This window comes from Jaculus jaculus, chromosome 4 (genome assembly GCF_020740685.1).
Source record: "Jaculus jaculus isolate mJacJac1 chromosome 4, mJacJac1.mat.Y.cur, whole genome shotgun sequence".
Lineage (NCBI taxonomy): Eukaryota > Metazoa > Chordata > Mammalia > Rodentia > Dipodidae > Jaculus > Jaculus jaculus.
The window spans coordinates 8,466,376-8,490,524 of record NC_059105.1 but is presented as its reverse complement, the minus strand read 5'-3'; the positions used below and the strand labels follow the sequence as shown (position 1 = coordinate 8,490,524).

The window sequence follows — 24,149 nt, the reverse complement described above, 5'->3', positions numbered from 1 at the left end:
TTTTAATCTAATATTTCACAACTTTACATCAATAAATACAATTTCATGTATTTTCAAATTTATTACAACTTACCCCTTTGACTCCCTTTTTCAACTTATCATCAATAAATAATGAGAGGTATTCAGGAGACCTGGAGTTGAGGTTGAGGAAATACTCAAAGTCCCCAGCAATAGTCTGTTTAAAAAGCCGGTCATTATTGAAGGATTCTTGGAGGAAGCGATCAAATCTACTCTTCAAATCCAATAAGCCCTTACAAATAAAAACATAAGAAACTTAGGCAACGTATTTTTTTTTCCTTAGGTAAAATATAATATAATTATTTTCCAGCCTCTAAGCTCCAAACGTCAGTGATGTCAGGATTCTATCTTTCATATATAAAAATCATATTGACAATGAAACAAAGAAGTGCCTCATACTTCTCACCCTCTTGTCTTGACCAAAGAGCTTACCCAGAGAGAAAACTAAGCTTCCTGAAAGCACCGAAAAGGAGAATAATAGAGTAAGTAGAAGCTATTCAGTGTTGCTTGAAAACAAAACATTTTGAGACAAAAAAAAAAAAAAAATTGAAAACAATCTGGTTTTTGCTAATACAATAAAGTATTTAAACTCTAAGGAACCATAAAATGCAGCTCTCATGTACCATTTAGACTAATTAAACAAAACCTAACAACTTGAAGTACCCAATATATTTCAGATACTTATGCATGTTAATTTCCTATGGAACATTTAAGTTGGACATAGGCAATACAAAGCCAAGTAAAAAGCAATCTTTTTAGCATGCACTATCATCTACAGTGATTACTAGACACTTATGTATTTTTTCTTTTTACCTGGATATAGTCCACAGGATTCTTCCCTTCTCCTTCCTCAGAAACAAGGGCTTTTCCTTGCTCCCTCAAATAGGAACTCATACATTCACACATTGTCTTCAAACCATTTGGCACACGACTAAATAATTTGTACATGCAAGCAAGGTCTGCAATCAGAAAGAAACCAATTGGCTACATTAAGAGTTAGGGAAACTCAATCTGCTCAGGGACACTTTGGTCTGCATTTTTACCACTCGCTGACAGCATTTCTGTATTAGGCATAGACATCATGACAAGCAACCTACAGAGCAGAAAAGCTCCTACCATACTTTTGTTCTTTCATTGTTATGTGTTCAGCAAATAGCTGTGACTCTAAATTACCTTTTAAAATTCTATCTTCAATTTTTCTGATCTACAACTGTGTAGCTGGGGAATGTCTTAATTTACTGGGCCCTGCTTTTAAGCAATGTCATGTCAGAAGTACAATTGCACTAATACAACTTGTCTTAAGTCATAAAGTGAAAGAAGCTTGCATACCAGGAATCAAGAATAAATTTGCATTGGTTAGAAGATGCAGATGGTTGTATGAAAAAGCTAAAATGGTCTTTTTTGCTGGTTTATTAAATTAATATGAAGAAAAAAATGTGATGGTTATTTTTCAATTACTTTGCACATACTCTGCTACCATGTATGATTAAATATAATTAAATTGCATCTGTTAATACAAAGCATATCATATTTATCAATGGTTGCTTCCCACTGTAAAAGCAGACACGAACAGTTGACTACACAGCCTAAAATATTTTGTTGCCTACTTGGTTCTTTACAATAGTGTGTCAATAGCTGGCTGAGACAAGTGTCCAAGAGCACCTTTCTTTAGAAGACAAGGCAAACAGACAAACCATAACATTTTTCTTTTTAGAGTAAAGGCCAACCTCCCCCTCTCCCCTTTTTTAAAAAGAAATTTCTCTGGCTGGAGAAATGGCTCAGCAGTTAAGGTGCTTGCCCATAAAGCCTAACAACCCAAGTTGGATTCTCTAATACCCATGTAAAGCCATATGCGTAAGGAGGTACAGATTTCTGGAATTTGCCTGCAGGAGCTGGAGACCCTGGTGCACCCATTCCCTTTCTCATTCTTTCCCTCCCTCCCTCTCTCTTTCTCCTGGGCGTGGTGGCACATGCCTTCTATCCCAGGATGGGGAAGGCTGAGGTAGGAGGATGGCTGTGTTCAAGGACAGCCTGGGTTAGATCGAGGCCCTATATCAAAAAACTAAAAAGAATAACTGTGATAATAATCTACTTTAATTATAAGACAATGACAAGTATTTAATTGTTCTTAACTTGTCACTTACCTTCCGTCTTCTCGTTTTTTCAGCATATGCACTAGGCCTGAATTCTCCATAATAACCTACTTTAATTATAAGAGAATGACAAGTATTTAATTGTTCTTAACTTGTCACTTACCTTCCGTCTTCCCGTTTTTCAGCATATGCACTAGGCCTGAGTTTTCCATCTCCACGATAGTCTTCATGTGTTTGGAGATGAGCTCCCTCTCAACCACCTTCACAATGGGCTCTTCGGTAGACTTGTCTAGGCAGTGCATCACTCGTTCGATTTCCTCATTAATTCTAGCTTCAACTTTCTTTATATAGACTGAAGCACTATTTTCTGCTAAAAATTTCTGACTTTCCATCTGCAAATTAGAAGAACATTTTTTTTTTACACATGGAAGGAAATTTAAGCAGGGGTTATATAGTGTTAACCATAAATCAGAGTAAAAGAAAAATGTAATTTCTCATTACATATTTAGCCTGACTTATAGTCATTAAAACATTTATTTCCATAAAACTAAGTTATGTTATCTGTAAGCAGTGTTTCTTAAACTTTGCTAATGTATTTCAAATAGAAGCAGCTGACCCCATGTCAGGAGTAATTCTTTGATTTTTTTTATTATAAAATATAATTCATGTTCATCCTAAGTTTTGTAAACATGCTGCTGGTTACTACAGTCCTCCCCGACATCCCGTTCCCCACTCAACAAAATATACACGCATAAAGCTTGAGAAACAGAACCTTCAATGATTAACCATACCGGATACCAGCCTTATAGAAGCTTCATTAAATGACAAATCAACTTTAATCTATTAAAAGATATGTGGCCGGGAGTGGTGATGCATACCTTTAATCCCAGCACTTGAGAGGCAGAGGTAGGAGGATCACCATGAGTTCGAGGTCATCCTGAGACTACATTGTGGATTTCAGGACAGCCTGGGCTAGAGTGAGACTCGAAAATCCAGAAAAAAAAAAAAAAAAAACAACCAGATATGTGCACATAAATTTTAAGTTAAAAAAAATCCCCTAACCTTTAAAAACAAAACATAATTTGAATCCTCAAAAATAGTTAAGTCCTTCCATATCTAATAAAAAATAAATTAAAAAAAACCAAACAGCTAAGTTCCTAAGGAAAGATTTTACCAGGCATGGTGGCATGCACCTATAGATCCAGCTCTCAGGAGACAGAAGTAGGAGGATCACCACGAGTTTGAGGCCAGCCTGGGGCTACAGAGTGAGTTCCATGTCAGCCTGGGCGAGAGTAAGACCCTACCTTGAAAGAAGCCACCCCCCTCAAAAAAAGAAATTTTAACATACTAAACAAAATCTTGGTGAGACAATCACATAATTCTAATAAACAGTATATGTAAGTATATACATATCCATAATGCACAAACACATGTCACTACAAAATATTTTAGGGACAAATAAAATAACATGAAAAGTTTAAGCACATCTAAATACAGCAAACATAGAAAATCAACACAGAACTTTGAAATGCATGGTCTGGGGGTCACACCACGGCCACACAGGTCATGAGCTATAAATTGATTTAGAAAAGAAGGAAGAAAGCAACAAGTCTGTTCTTTGTTTCTTTTGGACAAAATGAACTAAAATTCACCAAGTTCCATTTTTATAGACATCTAATGACTTTTATTAATGACCTATTACTAAGTTATTATAACTTACATTTATTCTCTACTATTAGAGCCCAAAAGTTGTTAGTATTCTACAAAGACATCTTAGGACAACGTTACATTTTTCTCTGTTAAATATATATACCGCAGTAGCTTTCAGGAAGGATACCTTTTTATCACCAACAGCCAGTATTTCCTTCCATTGTCAATGTTCAGGTGTTATCACCATGATGTCACTATAAATTAGTTCTAGCGCAGCTTCACTTTTGAGAATTTAGTTGCTTTGGGGCCAACGTGTAATTTCCTAATCAATCTTTAAGGCAAAGTACCCCACGGAATCATGCACATTGCCACTACTAATCTTACTAGTAGATGACATTACAAAAGCCCACAAAGAAGACTCACTGGAGAATTTATGGTCCTCTGCACAAGAGGAAATTCTTCAGCACGCTACCAAAACACTGCTCAGAGAAATATCCGAATGTAAGTGTGTAGGGTTAATTTTTCATAACTTATCTCCAACGGGCTCCAGGCAAAAGAGGTCAAAATGTTCAAACTAATACTCCACTCAATAATGTTAACATCATGAAAGAACATTTACACACACACACACACACACACACACACACACACACACACACACACCATCTACTCACTGATTACCTGAAAAAATTCTGCAGACATTTCCAAAAAAGGAGCCTCAAAATCTTCTTCATAGACTGATCTTCCTTCTAGACCTAGAATCATTAACATCTGGCACGCATTTCTTATTGCGCCCCTGCCAAAAGAAGTTAAATCACTTCATAATCAAGTTAAAGATGTGTGTAAAACTATGTAAAGCAATTGAAATATCCTCACAACATTTAGCATTTATCAATGTAACTAATCTCCCAGAAGCAACTCCTGTACAATGATTTAGAATAATTTTTATTGAAATGCATATCGACTTCACAGCTATTTATCAAGTTATTCTGCTGCTATAACTTAAACTTTTTAAAGAGAACACAGTTCTGATGTCTAAAATGTCAATTTACTTTGACAACAGAGTGGCTGCTTAAGGGAAGGAGCTGCGAGCCGGCTGCGCTGCACCGTCACTCGCACGAGGACAACACACACTTTACTTCTCCCAGGCAAAGCTGGAGGGACCAGCTGGAGCAATGTCTCTGCAATGGTGGCACGTCTGCTTGGGAAGTCAAATGCCCTTTGATTAGACCTCAGGGAAAGGAATTCCAGGCTGGTACTGACAACTAATTAACCCATGGCTGGGAGATCATAAGCCCTAGGCAAGAAATTACTATTGCTATCTGGCTAAAGAGATATATTATGCCCAACAAGCTGTCCTCTAAATTCTTATGTTTATGCCTATAAGTTAATGCTACTCTCTCTTTTGTTTAAAGAAGCTTCTCTTTTCAGCTGATGGTGACCACGGGGTGTTCAGCACTAAATAAGACATCTCTATCACACCCTCCAAGGCTTAGGGATCATTATAGAAGAGGTGGTAGAATGAATGTAAAAGCCAAAGGAATGCTTATAATACTGTCTACTGAACAAAAAGTAGCCTTTATATCACGACCTCACAGTGGCTGACTCTACCTACACCATACCTGCAATAAAGCATAGGGAGTGATGACATCAGAATAGAAGAGACTAGTTGGAAAGCATGGATTCAGCGGAGGGGGGATTAGGGAAGGGGAAAAAGCTGGATGGTGGGAAGTAATTATGATCATCATATACTGTTGAGATGTATGAGTTGTGAACAAAAGTTAAAAAAAACAGAGGAGGAAGGGGGAGAAGCTCTTAAACTAAGAAATTAAAATGTTACTACATAGCAAAAAGAAAACTAAAACATAGGAACAATGACATGGGTAAGCTGGTATGCTTAAATTCTAAACTGCGTAAACTGCAATAAGTTTTGAAGATTTTAACAAGTGGTGAACCTTCAAGCTTTTATTACTTCAACAATACTAGAGCAAAGAATCAATTCTTAAGATCTAAACACTAAAAAGCCAACCCACGATAACAATAAATGAAACATTACCTGTCTACAACTTCTCCCTTCCGCTCTCTTGCAATCATATCCAATAGAGTTTGCCGAAGATGATCCCTAATGCACCCGTAACGTACAACTTGATCTCGAAAAATGATTAACCCCAAATTGTAGACATTTTCTACATTGTTTTGTTGTACATATACACGGTCCTGCAATCAAAACAAGGTAACATAAATGTGAATACAATTTATGAAAACATAAAAATGATTATTGTGACTTGCAATGAAAAACAAAGGTAGTAAAAGTTCAAAAGCAGCCATTCCTCAGGTCAAGTTATCTTCAGCAATGCGGAACTTCCCAGTACCTCCCAAATCACATAAAGTTAAGCCTTACCATTTACAATAGTGAAACAGGGAATGGCTATTGCCTACTTACCACTGAAGAATAACCACAGGGACGAAGAGCAGGCATCATACTTGGAGGGGAAATGAAGAGAGCACAGAGGAGGAAAGGAAGAGCATGGCAGGCGGACCTGCCCATCTCTAAGTTATCCCCCACCCAGCATGGCTCTCTTTAAACTCTGTCCTCGGATATTCTGACGCCAACGTGAGAGTGGAAAGAAACAGCAGCACACGTGACCAAGGTGACCGGCACTGCTGGGAAGTACAGGGCTCTAAGACACCTAAGAAGAGCACCAGGCACTACAAAATACAATGCCCCACAGGACTGTCACTTCAAACGGACTGCTTCTGAATTCTTAGTGACATGATTGTATGCATCTCACCTGATGAAACATATAATCCAGAATTTCTGACTATGCATATCCTTTTCCTATTTTTAAAAATTATTTATTTGAGAGACAGAAGCAGATGAGAGAGACAGACAGACAGAGAGAATGGGCATGACAAGGCCTTCAGCCACTGCAAAGAACTCCAGACACATGCGCCATCTTGTGCATCTGGCTTACACGGGTACTAGGAAATCAAATCCAAGTCTTTAGGCTTTGTAGGCAAGCGCCTTAACCACTAAGCCATTTTTCCTGCTATATACGTCCTGTTTTGTTCATTATTTGAAATCCATTATCAATACCAAAATATGTTGCGATAACAATACTGTTATGTCTTCCAATATAAAGAACAAGGAGCTGGGCAGCAGTGACGGCTCAAGCCCGAGTGAGCTTGATCCTCCCTGGACACTACAGAAAAAGCTGGAAGCAACGGTGAGCTTTGGCAATCCCAGCACACGGCTGAAGAGACAGGAAGCCCCTGCAAGCGCAGCAAAAGTGACAACAGAGTGTGGTCCTGACAGAGACACCTGTCTCTGACAAGGGGCAAAGTCAAGACCGGTCTGGAAGATGTTCTCCCATTTCCATACATGCACCACTTCACACACATGTGCACACTGATACACTCACAGTATGTGCATACTCAAACAAAAAAATATTCCTTTCTGTTTACTAACTTTTTAAAAATATTTTATTTTTTGGGGGGGAAGAACGGGTGTGGGCAGGGGTAGGGGTGGAGGAAGAAGGGAGAGAACAGGCATGCCGGGGCCTCTAGCTACTGCAAATGGACTCCACACACTTGCACCACCTTGTGTAGCTAGCTAATGTGGGTTCTGGGTCTGCAGGCTTCACAGCCTTAACAACTAAGCCATCTCTCCAGCCCAGTTTGCTAACCTTTTAATGTTAGGAGATGATTATGTATTTATTTGCATGCCAAAGTACTTTGGAAAGAGCCAATAGCTAACAAAAGAGGCATGCATCATCACAACACAGTTAAGAACCATCACAAACAGTAATCTAAACTTTTCAGTGCTATATTATGTAAACTTAAAATACATGAACAGAGCTCAATAATACTAATAATGAAGCAAGAATAGTTTTGATGACCATTCCAAACAGCTGAAATTCTACCTCATTTAAACAAGGCATCCCTTAACCTATTGGTCATCTTACAATATGGAGGCAGAGCTAGTGGACAAAATGAAAGCCATTCTTTTATTATAGCACCTTCAGAATTTTCATTCCTACATTCTGTATAAGCCTATTAAAAGCTCCTATTTTTCAAGTTGATATATAACTTTATTAATATATGTACCACCATGACTATTTAGAGAATTTCTTCTGCCTAATATGATTCAAACCAGCATGTGGCAGGTTAACTGAAGACAAGTGGTAAAACAAACTATTAAACATTTACATAAAAACATATAAATCTCATTTTGATAGCAAGACAAGTCTCCCCTGCCCCAGTGCTGGGGACTGAATGCTGGCCCTTATACTTGCTAAGCAGATGCTCTATCACAGGCCACATATCACCATACCACCAGATATTAAGACTTACTTGGAATATGAGTCCTGTGGTTGGAGTTCAACACTTTCTTACACTAATACATTTTACATGCATGTGTGTGTGTGTATATATGTGTATGTGTGTGCGTGTGTGTGTGTGTGTGTGTGTGTATGTTTAAGGTGGAGGGAGAACTAGACAAACATATTAAATAATCTGAATATACAGTCATTCCAGATATTTTAACTTTCTGTATCATTATTTTAAACTACTCAAACCTAATCCAAACCACCTGCTTTTACCAAGGCTTCAAATCACTCAATCTACAAAATTTTGTGACAGTAACAAAAACTGATAAAGAAGACAGAAAACAAGTAAGAAAGCTAGTAAGGGAAAATAAAAATGCTTATAACATATAACAGAAGAACTTTTATCAGTCAAGATGTTTTACAGCTAAAACAGAAAGTACTGTTAACTGCAACAAGTCCTTTAAATTTTGCCTACATTACAAAGTTATGGAACACTAAGCAAATCTAGAAATAAAAATACATGTAGTAAGTTTAATATATGCTTAAGATACCTTTCTGAAGAAACCAAATGTTCTAATTTTAGGCTAAGAAAATTATAAAATAACAAACCAGATTTTATTGCTTTCTTTTTTTTTTAAAAAAAAATATTTATTTATTTGAGAGCGACAGACACAGAGAGAAAGACAGATAGAGGGGGAGAGAGAGAATGGGCGCACCAGGGCTTCCAGCCTCTGCAAACGAACTCCAGACGCGTGCACCCCCTTGTGCATCTGGCGAACGTGGGTCCTGGGGAACCGAGCCTCGAACCGGGGTCCTTAGGCTTCACAGGCAAGCGCTTAACCGCCAAGCTATCTCTCCAGCCCTATTGCTTTCTTTCTTTATTGAAGTTCTACTATAAGAATTATAGAACAAGAAGTATTTATAATGTAATTTTCGGAGTGGACCAGTTACTGATTTTTCTAAGACCTTTTGTTGTTTTGTTTGTTTTTCAAAGTAGGGTCTTTAGCTCAGGCTGTCCTGCTCACTGTGTACTCTCAGGGATGTTTCAAACTCACGGTGATCCTCCTGTCTCCCACGTGTTGAGATTAAAGGCGTGCACCACCACGCCCGGCACTAAAACCTTTTTTGATATTGTATAACTGGTGAAAGTCTTGTGCCATGAAATTCATTCATGTTGAGTATACAGTTCAATAATTGATACAAAGTACAATTTCCTTTGAATTCCATCAGGTCATAGATATTTTAGTTTGATTTTTTTTGTGTTTTATCTGTTCTAATGAGCATGGGTATGAATGCCCATTGGGCACAAGTAATCCATAGCCTCAGGGAATTTTTAAGGTTGAGCTACCTACTATAAAGTCTCCAGCAGCCTGCTGTAGATGTTACTGGGGGTAGATTTTGTAGTCTAGCCCTAAGGAGTGTGCAGAGTCAGTTTGGAGCTCTGGCTGGTTTGTTTTACTGTTTGGTGGTGTCTCTGCTATGAATCTATGGAAGGGAGCCAATGTCTTCCATCACTGATGGTGCTTCCCTTGGACTCTATAAACCTGGTATGAGCTGCTTCTGGACAGGCAATGAAAAAGCAACAGCAGTAAACGTGGTACCAAGACGAGGGTTGTTGCTTTAACGAAACTTACGTGAGTTTTGGTTTTTAGGACTGGAGAAACCTTACAGTGTTGTAAGCAGAGCTTGGTGGACTATTCCGGTGAGGGTTTGAAAATGCTAAACACAGAATTGTAGATTGTGAAGGCTTGGCTTATGGATTTCAAGAGAGAGTGAGCTTTGTTGTACATGAGCTTCTCATGTAAAGGCTAGCTGCATTCTTCTGCTCATGCCCAGAGACTAATCGAGGTTAAATTTAAGGTAATGGATTGGTGTGTTCACAAGAAGGCGTAGAACAAAAATCCACATGGTTTTAGGTTACTAACACTGCAACTGTTAAGTAGATTATCACCATTAAGGGTTGCAGGATGGTGAGCCACCGTGAGGAGGTGGCTTGAAGGAAGATGGATGAAAGCGTATGCTGCTCTTCAAGGTCAAGGGTTATCCCCCTGGATTTAAAAACTAGGCTATGCTGCTTACCTGGTATTTTTTTTAAATTTATTTATCTATTTTATTGCATGAAAGAGAATGGGAACACCACCTCCAGACACATGTGCCACCTAATGCATCCGGCTTACCAAACCATCTCTCCAGCCCATGGTATTGGTTTTGAAAGCATAAAATGCAGGGAAGCTCGTCAGGAAGGGCAACACTGTCCCGTTTTTCTAAAATGGCCCCTGGGCAAATGAAGCAGGGTTGAAGTCCCTGTGTACAGGTCAAGTAAGGACACGGGATGAAGGAAAGCCTGCTCCAGTCACTGCCGAGATGCAACAATGGGGAACAGGGTTAAAATCTATCTCTCGGAGACCAAGCAAAACCACTGTATGGAACTATGAAGATGAACTGTGGTTTGCAATGTAGACCCAAACACGTCTTGGATGCACCAGAACTGTGGAATGGCTACCATGGAGGCTGCTATCTCAGAATGGACTTTCCCTGGCTGTTCAGTCTACCTGGAGGGACAGAACTGGAATCCAGACTTTCATTACCAGCTATGGATACTGGGCTTGTACCGAAGATGTTTATCTGCTGGTAATGAGGACAGCCAGGTCTATAGGAGCTGTAATAGAGAGAGGGAATTTTTCCTGTGACGAGAAACAGTTTTTTCCCCGAGGTAGGGTCCCACTCTAGTCCAGTCTCTCTTGTTATGCCTTTGTGCAATGAAATGTTTACTCTGTGCCATTATGTGCTGGAAGTGTGCAACTTTTATTTATACAGGGCTCAGTCTCAAATCTTAGATGAAACTTGGGACTCTGGAACAATGTTAAAGCTGGTGAAGACAATGGGGACCTTTGAGGTTGTTCTGGGTACAGGTGTGCACTGTGAGACGGTCATGAGTCTACGTGTCTGTGGGGACGGGGACGGGGACGGGGGGGGGGGGGGGGATGTGGTGGTTTGACTATACCTCAGGTTTTATCAACTGCTTCCAGCTTAAAACTGCAGCCTGCTGGACATGCCACTGGGGGTGGATGTGGTAGTCCAGCTCTAAGGTGTGCTGAGCCAGTTTAGAGCTCTGTCTTTCATACTTGCTTGCTGTTTGGTGGTGTCTCTCTACTACGAATCTATGGGAATGAGCCAGCTGCTTTCGCCGACAGTGCTTTCCCTGGATTTGGTGTGCCTGAAGTAAGCCCTTCCCTCCCTCAAGCTGCTTGTAGGTCCCAGCAATAAAAAAGTAACTATACCACCATCATCTGCAGAGAACCCAACACAAATGTCAAGTTTGCTACTTTTATTTCCTTTTGCAAATCCAAAATTCAGACACTTAACTACTTTATTTTATTTTTATTTTCATTTTTTTGGTTTTTGAGGTAGGGTCTCACTCTAGCCCAGGTTGACTTGGAATTTACCATGTAGTCTCAGCTTGGCCTCGAACTCATGACAATCCTCCTACCAATGTCTCCGAGTACTGGGTGTGTGTCATGATGCCTGGCTTCCTTTAAAGTTTTTTTTTGTTTTTGTTTTGCAAGGCAGGGTCTCACTCTGGCCCAGGTTGAACTGGAATTCGCTATGGAGTCTCAGGGTGGCCTCAAACCCACGGCGATTCTCCTACCTCTGCTTCCTGAGTGCTGGGATTAAAGGCATGCGCCACCATGCTCAACTCACCTTTAAAGTTTTTACTCACTTTTAATATAAAATATTCTGACAATCATGTCTGAAAGCCTAATAAATGGATGTGAGTTTCATCTCAAGGAAAATCACATTTCAAATTTTTATTAGTAGTTCTCTCTCAGGTACTGATAGTCCCTGCCCAAGTACATCATTCACAGTCAGCCTGACAGCCAACTTACAGACAGATCATCTGTAATGCAACAACTCAGTCTTTTTTTCTTTTTTTTTTTTTCAACATGAGAGTGAAGGCAGTGTGACACATGCCACCCGTCAATGAGCTGGAGGGAAGAGAATGCACATGGTATGGAGACCCAGATGATTCTTATACCACTGTTTGGGGCTGTCATTTGGGAGAGAAAATGAAATACAAATCAGGAATCTTTTTCCCAGCTGCAGGAAGCACTTGCTTGCAGGTAGGCTTCATGTTTCTTAGCTTTTGAACATGGGCAATCCTGCATTACAGAATTTCTTGTTTAGTTCTAGAACTTTTTATTACCTAGTTAAATTTACTCCTAGCTTTTAAAATTGTACTTCACTCTTAAAGAAACACGTACTGCAGAGGTGTGTAAAGCGTGGCACATGATGGTTTGAGACTAAATGCTCACATATGGACTCGAACAACTGTTGAAAAGCACTTTTATTTTCATGCAAGAGAAGCTATCACACAGACAATAGTCTATTTTCAATCATCAATGTTTGACATCTTAATGAATTAAGAGTACAGCAAAAAGAAAAAAAAAAGGCTTTATTTATTGATTGTTTTTTCAAGGTAGGGTTTCACTCTAGTCCATGCTGACCTGGAATTTACTCTGTATTCTCAGGGTGGCCTTGAATTCATGGTGATCCTCTTACCTCTGCCGCCTGAGTGCTGGGATTAAAGGCATGTACCACCATGCCTGACTGGCTTTATTTTTTTTTTTTTTAATGCTAGGAACAAATTTTATATCTAAACTTAATTAGAAAGAACTGGAGAATTTTATACCCTCCTGCCTCAGCATTTGAAGCCATGCATGTGGGAACACAAAGCTTCTTTATGTAATAAGAAGACAGGAAATGAAACTCACAGTCAGCAGACTATTCTTCTGTCACATTTATTACATCACTCCTCCTGGGATTCCAGGATCTTGTACTGTAGCTCAGGCTATCACTGGAATCATTTCATAGCTCAGGTTGGCCTCAGATACTGCATTCCTTTTGCATCAACCTGAGTGCAGGTATTATAGGAGACCATAGACACCCTTGATCTCATCCCATTAATCAATTAAAAACTTTCATTAAACAATTACACAATCGTCTTCCACCCTCATCTTTTGTCTCTCCTCCCCCTGTAATGAGTCCCCTACCCTTCTTTCCAACTGTTACTTCTATTCTGATGGCCTTTTCTTTCTTTCTTTCCTTTTTAGCCTTCTTCCATCAATTTTGATAACATGTTGATGAGCCCAATATTATGCAGGTCTTGTGCAGGTAAAGCCAGCTGCTGTGAGGTCAGAAATGTAATCATCACTTTGTATCTGGAAGACAGCATCCACAGCACCATTCCAAGTTATAGTTTGTAAGACCAACGTACCTGCCAAGAATAACTACAAAGATTGGACAAGGGAACAAAAAAAGCACTACTTTTAAAAAACAGTAATGATGACAGCCAGGTCTACAGGAGCTGTAACATAAAGAATTTTTTCTTTGATAAGAAACAGTTATTTTTTTTTCCCGGGGTAAAAAAGGCTTTATTTATTGAGTGGTTTTTCAAGGTAGGGTTTCACTCTAGCCCAGGCTGACCCGGAATTCACTGTGGAGTCTCAGGGTTGCCTTGAACTCATGGCAATCCTCCTACCTCTGCCTCCCGAGTGCTGGGATTAAAGGCATGCACCACCATGCCCAGCAAAAAGTTAATTTTAACCAAGTTACTTTTCTGTCAAATTCCTCAGAGGGTCTACTTAAGGCTTCTGTATCTTTTCTAAAAATTAAAATTTATTTCTTTGAGTGGGGGGGGAGGGGGCAAAGAGAAAAAGAGAGACAGAGAGAGGGAGAATGGGTGCACCAGGGCCTCCAGCCACTGCAAACCAACTCCAGACACATGTGCCTCCTTGTGCATCTTGGCTTATGTGGTCCTGGGAAATCAAACCGAGGTAATTTGGCTTTGCAAGCAAACGTCTTAACCACTGAGCCATCTCTCCAGCCCAAGGCTTCTGTATCTTCACAAGACAAGAGGACATCAGCAAGGGAGGTGTGTCTGCCTTTACATGGCTGCAGGTATTATGATCTTCATTATCTCAGCAATGGTGGCTCAAAAGCACCAGGACACCTAAACTGTTACCTGTAAACCCACACTCATTAGGCTGAGGCAAGGAAATTGCAAGTTCTGGGATAGTTTGTGGTGCATAGTGAGAACTTATCTAAAAAATAAAGTAAGCCAAGTATAGTGGGGCATGCCTTTAATCCCAGCACTCAAGAGGCAGAGATAGAAAGGAACGAAGTGAGTTTGAGGCCACCATGAGACTACACAGTGAATTCCAGGCCTTTGGCTAGAGCAAGACCCTTCTGCAAAAATACACACACACACACCCTCCACAAAATGGGGGGTGGAGTTGTTGAGCAAGAGTTTAGGTTGTAAATTCTAAAATTAGCCTCTCAGTCATGTTCAACTCTGAAATTTTCAAGTCTTTTGGTTCAACTATGAAGTACAGGGAAATCTATGAATTGTTTGCTTTCTGAAGACCAGAAGTGGATCTCACTAACAGTGTGACGGCATGTTGATGGTGTGTGAAAATCATTCCTCTACACCTTTGTGGCTGTCCTCACTGTGGAATGGTAACTTTATTTCAAAAAAGCTGAAAGTGTCATGACTGTGAAAGTTGGTTAATCTAGCTATCAAGCTGGTTTAATCAACTCTGAAGTATTTCTCACATAGGAGTACTGATAATCGTTTCCATCTATTTCTTGTAAAAGGAAAACAAAAGAGAAAAACACCTTTACAAATATTAAGTATTTGTCTTACTAAGAAATAAAAGACCAACTCTAAAGAGTTAAACTCATACTTAAAAAGGAACCAAGCTCCTCCCCTCAACCCAAACACCCAAGCATGCTACAGCAAGCCTTAAGAACCTGCCTGAGCCTGCCTTAATAAACTTAATCACCAGGCAGTTTTTTCTATCAACAAGTAATAAAGTGTTTTCAAACAGGGTTCACTTTCAAGCCACGAAGCAAATATAGGTTAAGGAAAGCTTGACACAATGAAGACAGAAATAGAAACAACAACAAAAAGCCAGAAAAACTGCCAAAAAGCTATTACTGCAGAATTAAGGGGGAAAGGGCCAATTAGATTATCGTTTACAGAACTGTTGCAATATGGTTCGCATTACTGGTACATATCACCCAACCAAAAGAAGCTTGAGGGAAAAAAAAGAGCTTTATTTTGAATTACAGGCTTGAGGGGGAAGCTCCATGATGGCAGGGAAAACGACAACATGAGCAGAGGGTGGACATCACCCCCTGGTCAACAGAAGATGGACCATAGCAACAGGAGAGTGTGCCGAACACTGACAAGAGGAAGCTGGCTATAACACCCATAAGCCCGCCCCCAACAATACACCCTCTCCAGGAGGCATTAATTCCCAAATCTCCATCAGCTGGGAACCTAGCGTTCAGAACACCTCAGTTTATGGGGGACACCTGAATCAAACCACCAGACACAACAGTGCATTCAAACCACAGCTACTATGCTGCACCCAACCTGTCCCATAAACAAAATGCAACACAACACACCCAGCATCACCACAGAAGTCAGCGTCTGAGAACTGAGGCAGGGGAACACCTGGAAGCCAGTGTCCCAAGACTCTTACTTTATTCAGAAAGCAGGTTTTGAAAAGTGCAACAAAGAACCACTGCTGCTCTTTAAGAAGAGTGGCTATACACATCAAGACCTCTCTCTGACAACTAGTCTTATCCGCTTTTACTGAAACTGTTCCCATTGTGGTTGCAGAATCTATTCTATCTTACAGTTGGAGGAGAATACTGGGGAAAACAAGGATGCATCATGCATCAACACATCAAGGAGAGAGAGCCGACTGTCTAGCAGGAGACGGAACACATCCAGCTCATCTGCCCAAGCACAGAGGTCATTACAGAGGAAGTGGTGACATGGATACTGTGCTCATGGCTAGTCTGAAAACCAGTTCCAGGGAAATGGCAACAGACCTCTAGAGAAAGCTGCGGCATATCCCTATTCTGCCTGCCAAGGCTCAGGGGCGCCGCAGAGGCAGGTCAGAAAGACTGCAAGAGCCAGGGTGGCTAAGAACAGCCCAAGGAACCATAGTTGCCCATCTCTGCAGAGACTGATTGATTGAGACCTCTTGGTCTCCAAAATGAATAGCAATAACTCCATCAAATACCCTCAGCAGAATTGGGGTTGGGGAGAGGGGGCTTAAGGGTGCAACTGTTTTACAAAAAGTAATAAATAATAAAAATAAACAAAGTAAATAGCATTACATTACACCTGAAACATAAAGTTCAAATTTCAACATCTATTAAAAAGGGGAGGGGTCTGAAGAGATGGTTTAGCAGTTAAGGAGCCTGGCTACAAAGCCAAAGGACCCAGATTTGATTCCCAAGAACCCATGTAAGCCACAGGCACATGGTGGTACCTGAATCTGAAGTTTGCAGGGGTTGGAGGCCCTGGAGCGCCCATTCTCTCTCATAATAAAAAATAAAATATTAAAAAGGTCAAAAATATAAGATACTAAAGGTACCTTCTAAAGTCAAGTGGGATAAGATAATGTAACAAATAAGATAATGTAACAAACTTATCAAAAAACCAGGGCCTTACTTGGGCTGCAAGGCCATTGAGAAATCCTGCTGGAACTGAGCTAGTAACCTCCTCCATGTAGACCAGCTGACAGAAAGCTGGGAGAAGCCATTCTGCATGCAGTTCAATGGGAGAAAGAGATACCACCAGTGGAGATACTCAACAGTGGACACTGCAAGCCTTTTATTTGGCCAGCCAGCCCAAATGAGCCACCGGGTGCAATAGTGGCACGTCTGTCACGGTGGAAACCAACTGCCCTCCAATTGGACTGGAGGCCCGCTCCATGGGTGGGGGGGGAAATACATCCCTGATGCTGAAAACTTAAAACAGGGCTAATCATGAGCCCTAGCAGTGTAACATCTGCTGATGTCTGGAAAAATGTATATACTATGCTTATCAAACTGCCCAGTAAGCACTTCTCTTAATATTTATACCCTTATATTAATGCTACTCTCACTTTGGGTAGAGAATCTTCTCTTTTCAGATGGCAGTGACTTTGGGATGACTCAGAAGGTATCATAGTGCAGGAAAGAAGTGACTGGAGTACTGAGTAACATCTTGATCACACCTTCTAAGGCTCAGGGTCTAATGCAGAACAGGTGGTGGAAAGAATGTAAGAGACAAAGGAAGGGTAGGACTCCGTACAAGGTGCTCCCTCAGACATAAAACAGCCTGGCTATCCATGACCTCACAGTGCCTGACACCACCTACACAAGAACATCATAAGAGGAGGAAAAAACCATGACATCAAAATAAAAGAGAGACTGATTGAGATGGGGAGGGGACATGGACATGATGGAGATGGAATTTCAAAGGGGAAAGTGTGGGGGGAGGGTATTACCATGGGATACTTTCTATAATCATGGAAAATGTTAACGAAAAAGTAAATAAATAAATAAAAATTACCCTAGCCTTAAAAAAAAATAAAGCCAGGGCCAAAAAATCTAGAAAAAAAGCCAGGCGTGGTGCACGTCTTTAACCCTAGCACTCTGGAGGCACAGGAAGGAGGACTGCCTTGAGTTCAAGGTCACCCTGAGACTATAGAGCAAATTCCAGGTCAGCCTGTGCTAGAGCAAGACCCTACCTTGAAAAACCAAAACCTGAAAAAAAGCAATGATGTACAGATAAATAGCAAAAGAATGGGGAGAATGAGAAACTTAAGTCTTTCATAATTACACTATGTGTTAGTGAACTAAAAACTCCTATTTGAGGACAGAGCGTCAGACAGTTAAACAGGGTGCTGCCATATGGTACCGAAGACACACCTTCAAGAGGGATGCAAGAAATCTGCCATGTAACACCGTCACCAGGAAGGCTGACCATAGAACTGTCAGACAAAATGGGCCTTCAGGCAAGAAATAGGACTGAGGACAGATAATCCACAAAAATGAAAGCCAACTCATCAGGAAGAAAAAACACCCATAAATTTATACTCATTTTTCTAACAAAAACTCAAAGTACATAAATTAAAAGAAAAAAAGACAAACCTATGAACCAATCTAAGGATTTTAAGATTTGTCAATAGCCAAAAAGACTTAAAAAAAAAACTAAGAAAATGTGAACCACCTAACATATCTGACTGAATTGATGTTTATACATATCATCCAACAAGTCTAAGCTTAAAACACTAGAAGTACATGAAATTAAGTACTTTTCTTCTTTATTCAAGACACCATTAAGAAAGTTAAGCCAAAAAAGTAATAAAATTAATTTATCTAACAAAGCAATTTAAATTTATCTGACAAAAGTTTATCCAAAATAAAAACCTCAACACACTAAGAAACAACAAAAAAGATAAAGTGTTTAAAAAAAATGAAAAATCTTGTGTACCTGTACATTATATTTAAAAAATTCAAAAAAAATTAAAGACTTCAAATTGACCTGGGGCTAGTTGAGTATCAATCAAAAATATTTCCCGGGGCTGGAGAGACGGCCCCCTGGTTAAGGCGCTCGCCTACAGTGCCTAAGTACCCTGGTTGGATTCCCCAGTACCCACATAAAGCCAAACACACGTCTGTTCACTGCAGTAACTACAGACCCAGGTGTGTCCTTCTGTTTCTGCCTCTCTCAAATAAGTACGTAAGTAAAATATTTCTAAAGATTTTACAAGACTTCAATTTGGTGGAGGACTAGTGAATTGTCAAGTGGACAGTGTAACTGCCAGGATATCCAAGGTTTTGGGTGAGCTTCTAAGCATGCCCATAATGATGGTTTTAAGCAACTTCTGGTAACAACTTATTTTCAAAGTCAATTCTTTAGTGGGGATTTTACTGTATACTACAATACATAAAAGTGAGAAAACAGTTTTACTTTGTTCCAATGTGTTTTGGTAACTTACAACTAGATCATAGATTAAGTCACTATAATCAACTAGGTATGGGGAAGAAATTGCAAAATTTGACAAATATAAAAAAAGAGACTTATCTACAGAGGTTCAATAACTTAAACAAATTAATGCCAAATCAGAAACTAAAGCCAAGACTCCCTTAGGAGTCAGTCAAGTATTTTTCTCACCACTTCAAGCTTCCTGTATATGCCGCATCATTCCACTTTATGTACTTCTCATCCCGCTTACTACAAAGAGCACACGCTCTATCTGCTGACTACACACTACACCACAGGGCCCAGTTCGTGTCAGGCCCCGCATGCAGTGAACACTAGCCTTCTAATGGATGCTATAGCCTGCTAAAGCATCACCACAGACAGAAAATCATGTTCACTGTGATTATTATAGCTCTATGATTAGCTCAAAGATGAAATTATTAAATAACTATGAATAATAAAAAGGAAAAAAGTACTTCTGCCTGGTAGCAACAAAACAGTCATGACAGGCAAGAGCTGACATGGGAGGATGACACATCTGTAATCCATACAAAGTGTGCAATAATGCTCTCCTTTTACAGAAAGGCCGAGTATTTACCTTTTAACTGAGCTATGCTGCCCGTCAGACACACATGCCAAGGAGCACACATGGGGAGTACTTGCCTTAAGCAGACTCTGCTTGCTATTTAAATAGACTTGGTAAACTTGCTGAACAGAAGCAAAGTTCACAGGACCAAGTCAGCAGATGGATCCTGTGTTCTTCTAAAATGTCATTTTGGAAGCAGATAATGTGCCAAGGAAGACTCTTCATCAACCTAGCTTTGTTTTCCCAGAATACGCATGATTTTCACATTTTCTAGCTGTTCAATCTAGATTATGTAGCAATGTTTGTAGAGTTATAAAGGACCAAAGCCCCGAAGACAAACTTGTAGACCCACATATGGCAACATCTCCAAGTTCTCATCCATCTTCTTGCCCTTCAAAGGAAGGCTGTTTTCTTCAATTCTATGTGCTGCCCTTGGCAATGACAACCTTCCTGTTAATAAACAATCTCACATATTTCTTACAGATACCTTAATTTTTACCTCCCACTGTGTTAAGGTTCCCTTTAGCCACATACTGCAAGAGAAACTGTGGGCCTCATCATTAGAGGATACACAGTAATTCCAACACTGAAGACCTTCTTTTTCTTCCCATTTCTACTTGGTTGTACTAAAATGAACCTTCTCTTCATACTCCCTTGATCTCTGGGCCTACTAGTAAATCCTGATTTCTCTTGGGATTTTATGAGGCATTTGCCTCCTTAGATGCATGAACCTACAACCAAACATGAACCATGTTACCAAATTCTCCCTTACTGCAATATGCAATATGCAGGTTCTCCTTAGTTTGAACATTCTTTCTGAGGTAACTTAAGTACACCAAGGAAAGCGCATGCTCTACTGAATGGGTCCCCTATTAAAATTTGCAGCAAGGTACCTAAACTATATCCTCAACACCCACAATGCCTACAGGTATTCCATTTATTTATACCTAGTTATCCTGTAAAAGGGAATTCCAACTGCTTTCTTTTCATTAATTTCCTATTGCTGAGAAAAAAATAACCCAAATCAGAAAATCAATCCAAGTCAACAGAAAAAAGCCACAACACTGCAAAGGACTGCTTCTCTCTGGAGGGGGCAAGGCAAATCCCTCCTTCTCTGCCCTTCCAGTTCCGATGATCACCTCTACCAACCTCACAGGACATCATTCTCATCTTCACTTCTGTCCTATCATCTCTCCAGCTTACGTCTGCATCTCTCTGGTGAGGACAACTGTGATTATATCAGGCCTGTAACAACATTCAGGATCATCTCAACTAAAGTTCTCTAACACCCACAAAGTTTCTTGCGTTATGTAAGATAACATCCCAGGTTCCAAGATCAGTCGTGGACGTATTGGAAATGAACTTACCAAGAAAGTGTTCAGTGGGCAAATTTTGACCAGTGTCCCTTCCATGTAATCACTGATCTTATGCCGCTCTCTAGTTGGCATATCTCACGGCACCTGGCAGAGAAGCATGGTACCCAACACTAAGCTCCACCACTTCAGACACACACGTTCTTGTTAGGAGGAAATGCATCAACTGCCCAGGTAGGGGGATGTAGGTAGAGAGTGTAGTTTCTCTCCTCCTCTGAGTTGAGCTCTAAAATCCCAGCAGTAAGAGGCAGGTGTCTCAAAGAACTCTGACAGGCTCCATATGAATATAATCACAAGGCCTGAAGGACATGCCCAGGAAATGTGACCTGAGATGTCAAGGATAAGGTAGAAAACTTTCAAAGGAAATAGTGTAATGTCAAAAGAAAACCTTATCAATTTCTGGAAAATTAAAGGCATTTACTTATCCAGGTTGGCTAGTAGAAATGGGTATTTGTTACAGAAGTGCATATATTTGTCAAAACTCACTTTGTATGCTCTTTAGTTAATCACAATGAATATAAATTTTAATTAATTTAAAAATACACTAGTAGGTGCATTACTTTAATTAAGGCCAGATCAGTATATATTAAGAAGGTATAACAGAATGGAGGACATAAAAGATGAAAACGTTTAACTTTGTACAATATGAGGATAATAATTCTTTCTGAATCTAACACTTTAGTAAGCATTCTGAAAAAGCAGAATATCAGAATATTATTATTAATTCATTCATGGTACATGTGCATGCCTAGTCTATGCATGGAGCTCTGTGAGATGTTAGAAACCCAATGGTTTATCCGGACACCATCCTTGTCCACAGCTCTGTCAGGCAGGTCAACTACACAGTACAGACATGACAGCTGCCCTATTTATCTTAAGCTTTGCAGGTGGTTTCAGCTACCCTTAGTCAACTGTAGTCCCTGAGGAGTAAATGGAAATTTTCATGAACAATGAGTTTAAATCATACCTTTCTGAGTAAAGATATGAAATTTCAGGCTGTCTGCTATGATTCGCCTGATGTGAACCAACTTTAAAAACAAAAATTTAATTTTTAGAATTTACTTATGGAGGGGGGCGAGAATGGGTAAGACAGGGCCTCCAGCCACTGCAAACGAACTCCAGATGCATGTGCTCCCTTGTGCATCTGGCTTATGTGGCTCCTAGGTAACTGAACCAAGGTCCTTTGGTTTTTCAGGCAAATGCCTTAACTGCTAAGCCATCTCTCCAGCCCTGAACCAACTTTTTGTACAACATTTCCACACAGCATTAACCAGAACCTCCAACCTTCCTTTGTAGCCATCTTGGTTTTTGAAATCTACATATCACACTATTGTAAACCTTTTGTTCAAGTAATTATTTTATTTAATAATGACCCAAATGGCAACAAGTCAGGGGGTGCATAGGACTACTACAATGACTTTCATAAATGCTGCAAAGGAACAGCTCTGAGCACCACAGCAACTTCATCCACTGGGGAGTGACAAGAGTGACATCTCCTGGAGGCAGGGTCTCATGTACCCACTCATGCTGGCTAGCTCCAACCTAGTATATGGCCGAAGATAATCGTGCACTTTTGATTCCCTTGCCTTTGCTGTCTAAGTGCCAAGATTACAGGTAGTCACGACCACTTCCAAGACTGGTTATGAAAAGAAATTTCAAAATATAAGTAAGTTGCAAGGAGAGATTTTGAGAAACCTTAGAAAAGAGAGGATGTGTGGGCTGGAGAGATGGCTTAGTGGTTAAGCGCTTGCCTGTGAAGCCTAAGGACCCCGGTTCGAGGCTCGGTTCCCCAGGTCCCACGTTAGCCAGATGCACAAGGGGGCGCACGCGTCTGGAGTTCGTTTGCAGAGGCTGGAGGCCCTGGTGCGCCCATTCTCTCTCTCTCCCTCTATCTGTCTTTCTCTCTGTGTCTGTTGCTCTCAAATAAAAATAAAAAAAAAAAAATTAAAAAAAAAAAAAGAGAGGATGTGTGAAAATTCCCAGAAGAGAGGTAAAGATTTAAAAGATATGATCAACTTTGCATTTAAATGTAGCAACTCTGGGAAAATGTAGATACCAGGGTGGAGAATAACCCAGTGAATGCTGTGAGAGCATTCACAGTGAACTGCCACAAGGAAGTGACGGTGGAGCAGGCTTAGTCAACAGACATGTAGACATGAAGGAAGAAATCAGAGATCTAGTCATATAAGGAGAAGGAATGGGGAAAAAATTCCACATTTTGGTATGGGCAACTGGAAAGACAGCCATTATGAGCTCATATGAACATTCTGACTTTGAAGTGCGCCTTGTGGGCAATGGAGAAATTAACAAAATCTGTCTGAATCCATGACACTTAAGGATCTATGTACAGTTTGGAAATTGTGTACAGAGGTACACAGAACTGGAAGAGTGAAAGTACATTACGAGAACCAAAGTCTAGAAATAAGTCTAAAGAATTTTCAATTTAAATGGGTGCAAGAAGAAGAGGAGGAAGTGAAGAAGGAACAGAGATGGTAGGAAGCAGATACAGTGCTTTCTCACAGTAAGCAAGGGCGCGTCGTGTTAGAAGAAAAGTGCAATCAGCTATGTCAAGATGGCTAACCAATTATCAAGGAGAATGTGGGTCAACAGTGGTCTCCATATTCTGAAAGTGCCCCCAACAGTACAAGAAACGGACAGAAGAGTTGAGGTTAGATGCTTAACTGCAACGTATTTGTTTGGAGTGAACGAAAGGTGAGAAAAGAGCGTATTTCAACATTTGTTATCACACATTTATCTGTGAGCGGCAGGTAAGGGAGGTTGGTCTTCAGGGGTCTAAGAGAAAACTTATCAGATTTTCATTCTGACAATGTGAATGGCTCCAACATGCTCAATGTCAATAAATAAGATCAGGTGTTTTGTTTTGTTTTTAAAAGGTAGAAGCTCAGTACTTAAGATTGCAGTCCTGCTGGTAAGGGCCGTGGTCCACCGCACAGGCAGGGAACTGGCCTTTGGCAGGACAGCAGATAGCACTCTGGACTACAGGAGGAGAGAAAAGGTACATGAGCACCATCCCTGTGTGAGGCTGTCTTTTCTCTGAGGCAGAAAGCCAGATTCTTTCCTAGGAGGGAAGGAGGCAGAGGGCAGAGGTGCCGGACTGAAAAGAAGTAAGTGGTAGGTAGCGCACACTCTTGGCGGACGCTGGGGCGACACGGCAGGATCCCGGCAGGGCTGACGGCAGAACCGCGGCGCGGACCTGGCTCGGAAGAGACTCCTCCCGCAGACGGCAGTCAAGGCAGGCGAGGGCTTTAC

The 24,149-nt window shown here is 40.4% G+C and overlaps 1 protein-coding gene across 1 annotated transcript in view; it reads right to left on the bottom strand.

Annotated features, from left to right (window-relative positions):
- The window catches only part of Cul3 (cullin 3), a 98,098-nt gene that overhangs the window by 25,624 nt on the left and 48,325 nt on the right, over positions 1-24,149 (bottom strand). Inside the window, exons 4-8 of the mRNA XM_045146944.1 lie at positions 5,818-5,978; positions 4,443-4,557; positions 2,275-2,503; positions 832-977; positions 74-250 (exon numbers count right to left, since the gene is read on the bottom strand). Coding sequence (XP_045002879.1) covers positions 74-250; positions 832-977; positions 2,275-2,503; positions 4,443-4,557; positions 5,818-5,978 — 828 coding nt within the window. The remainder of the gene's footprint in view (positions 1-73; positions 251-831; positions 978-2,274; positions 2,504-4,442; positions 4,558-5,817; positions 5,979-24,149) is intronic.